The 1,828-nt window shown below is 56.3% G+C and overlaps 1 protein-coding gene across 1 annotated transcript; it reads left to right on the forward strand.

Moving 5' to 3' along the window:
* Positions 1–87: 87 nt before the first annotated feature.
* Positions 88–1,808, forward strand: LOC117243689 (2-acylglycerol O-acyltransferase 1-like; the record flags this gene model as incomplete). The annotated part of the gene is made up of 2 exons (XM_033511768.1): positions 88–203; positions 1,550–1,808. Coding segments are annotated over exons 1-2 (375 nt in total), but the record flags the coding sequence as incomplete, so codon positions are not given.
* Between the last annotated feature and the right edge of the window lie 20 nt (positions 1,809–1,828).

Here is a 1,828-nt window from a genome sequence, read left to right on the forward strand (position 1 = left end):
TGGAGGCGCGGCCGGGGGGGCTCCGGCTGCAGCTGCTGCGCAGGAGGGGCTTCGTGCGCATCGCCCTCAAACACGGGTGGGCTTCAAATGGGTCTGGGGGCGGTAAATTGGGTCTGGGGGCTTCGATTTGGGGGGGTTTTGGGGGGGCTCCAGCTGCAGCTGCTGTGCAGGAGGGGCTTCGTGCGCATCGCCCTCAAACACGGGTGGGCTTCAAATGGGTCTGGGGGTGGTAAATTGGGTCTGGGGGCTTCGATTTGGGTCTGGGGGCTTCAATCGGGGGGTTTGGGGGGATTTGGGGTTCCTGAGGAGAATTTTGTCATTCCCAGGATGGAATTTTTTTCCCCGTATCCCAAATTTCGGGTCCCCCAATAATTCCTGTTGTTCTCCTGTTGTTTTTTCCCGTTGTTTCCCGCTTGTTATCCCGTTTTTCTCCCATTGTTTTCCCATTGTTCCCCCGTTGTTCTCCCGCTGTTCTCCCATTGTTCTCCTGTTGTTCCCCCGTTGTTTTCCGGTTGTTTTCCGGTTGTTCTCCCGTTGTTCTCCCATTGTTTCCCTGTTGTTCTCCGGTTCTTTTCCTGCTGTTCTCCCGTTGCTCTCCCATTGTTCCCCCATTGTTCCCCCGTTGTTCTCCCGTTGTTCTCCCGTTGTTCTCCCGTTGTTTTCCCATTGTTTTCCCATTGTTTCCCCTGTTGTTCTCCGGTTGTTTTCCTGCTGTTCTCCCATTGTTTTCACATTGTTCCCCCATTGTTTTCCGGTTGTTCTCCCATTGTTCTCCCGTTGTTCTCCCGCTGTTCCCCTGTTGTTCTCCCACTGTTCCCCCGCTGTTCCCCCGTTGTTCTCCCGTTGTTCTCCCGTTGTTCTCCTGTTGTTCCCCTGTTGTTCTCCCATTGTTTCCCCGCTGTTCCCCTGTTGTTCTCCTGTTGTTCTCCTGTTGTTTCCCCGTTGTTCCCCCGTTTTCTCCCGTTGTTCTCCGGCTGTTCCCTCGTTGTTCTCCCATTGTTTCCCCGCTGTTCCCCCGTTGTTTCCCTGCTGTTCTCCCGTTGTTCTCCGGCTGTTCCCCCATTGTTCTCCCATTGTTTTCCCGTTTTTTTCCCCGTTGTTCCCCCGTTGTTCTCCCATTGTTCTCCCGTTGTTCTCCTGCTGTTCTCCCGTTGTTTCCACGCTGTTCCCCCATTGTTCTCCGGCTGTTCTCCCGTTGTTCTCCTGTTGTTTTCCCATTGTTTTCCCGCTGTTCTCCCGTTGTTCCCCCGTTGTTTCCCCGCTGTTCCCCCGTTGTTCTCCGGCTGTTCTCCCATTGTTCTCCTGTTGTTTCCCCGTTGTTCCCCCGTTGTTCCCCCGTTGTTCCCCCGTTTTCTCCCGTTGTTCTCCTGCTGTTCCCCCGTTGTTCTCTGGCTGTTCCCTCGTTGTTCTCCCATTGTTTCCCCGCTGTTCCCCCGTTGTTTCCCCGCTGTTCCCCCGTTGTTCTCCGGCTGTTCCCCCGTTGTTCTCCCATTGTTTTCCCATTGTTTCCCCGCTGTTCCCCCGCTGTTCTCCGGCTGTTCTCCCTCAGGACCCCGCTGGTCCCGGTGTTCAGTTTCGGGGAGAACGAGCTGTTCCAGCAGGTTCCGAACCCGCCGGGCTCGCGGCTGCGGCGCCTCCAGCTGCGGCTCCAGAAGGTTCTGGGCGTGGCGCTGCCGCTGTTCCACGCCCGCGGAATCTTCCAGTACAACTTCGGGCTGCTGCCCTTCCGCAGGCCCATCCACACCGTGGGTGAGCGGGAAAACGGGGCGAAAAGGGGGGAAAACGGGAAAAACGGGGAAAAACGGGAAAAAAATGGGAAAAAAATCAT

This window comes from Parus major, unplaced genomic scaffold, assembly GCF_001522545.3.
Source record: "Parus major isolate Abel unplaced genomic scaffold, Parus_major1.1 Scaffold611, whole genome shotgun sequence".
In the NCBI taxonomy this organism is placed as follows: domain Eukaryota; kingdom Metazoa; phylum Chordata; class Aves; order Passeriformes; family Paridae; genus Parus; species Parus major.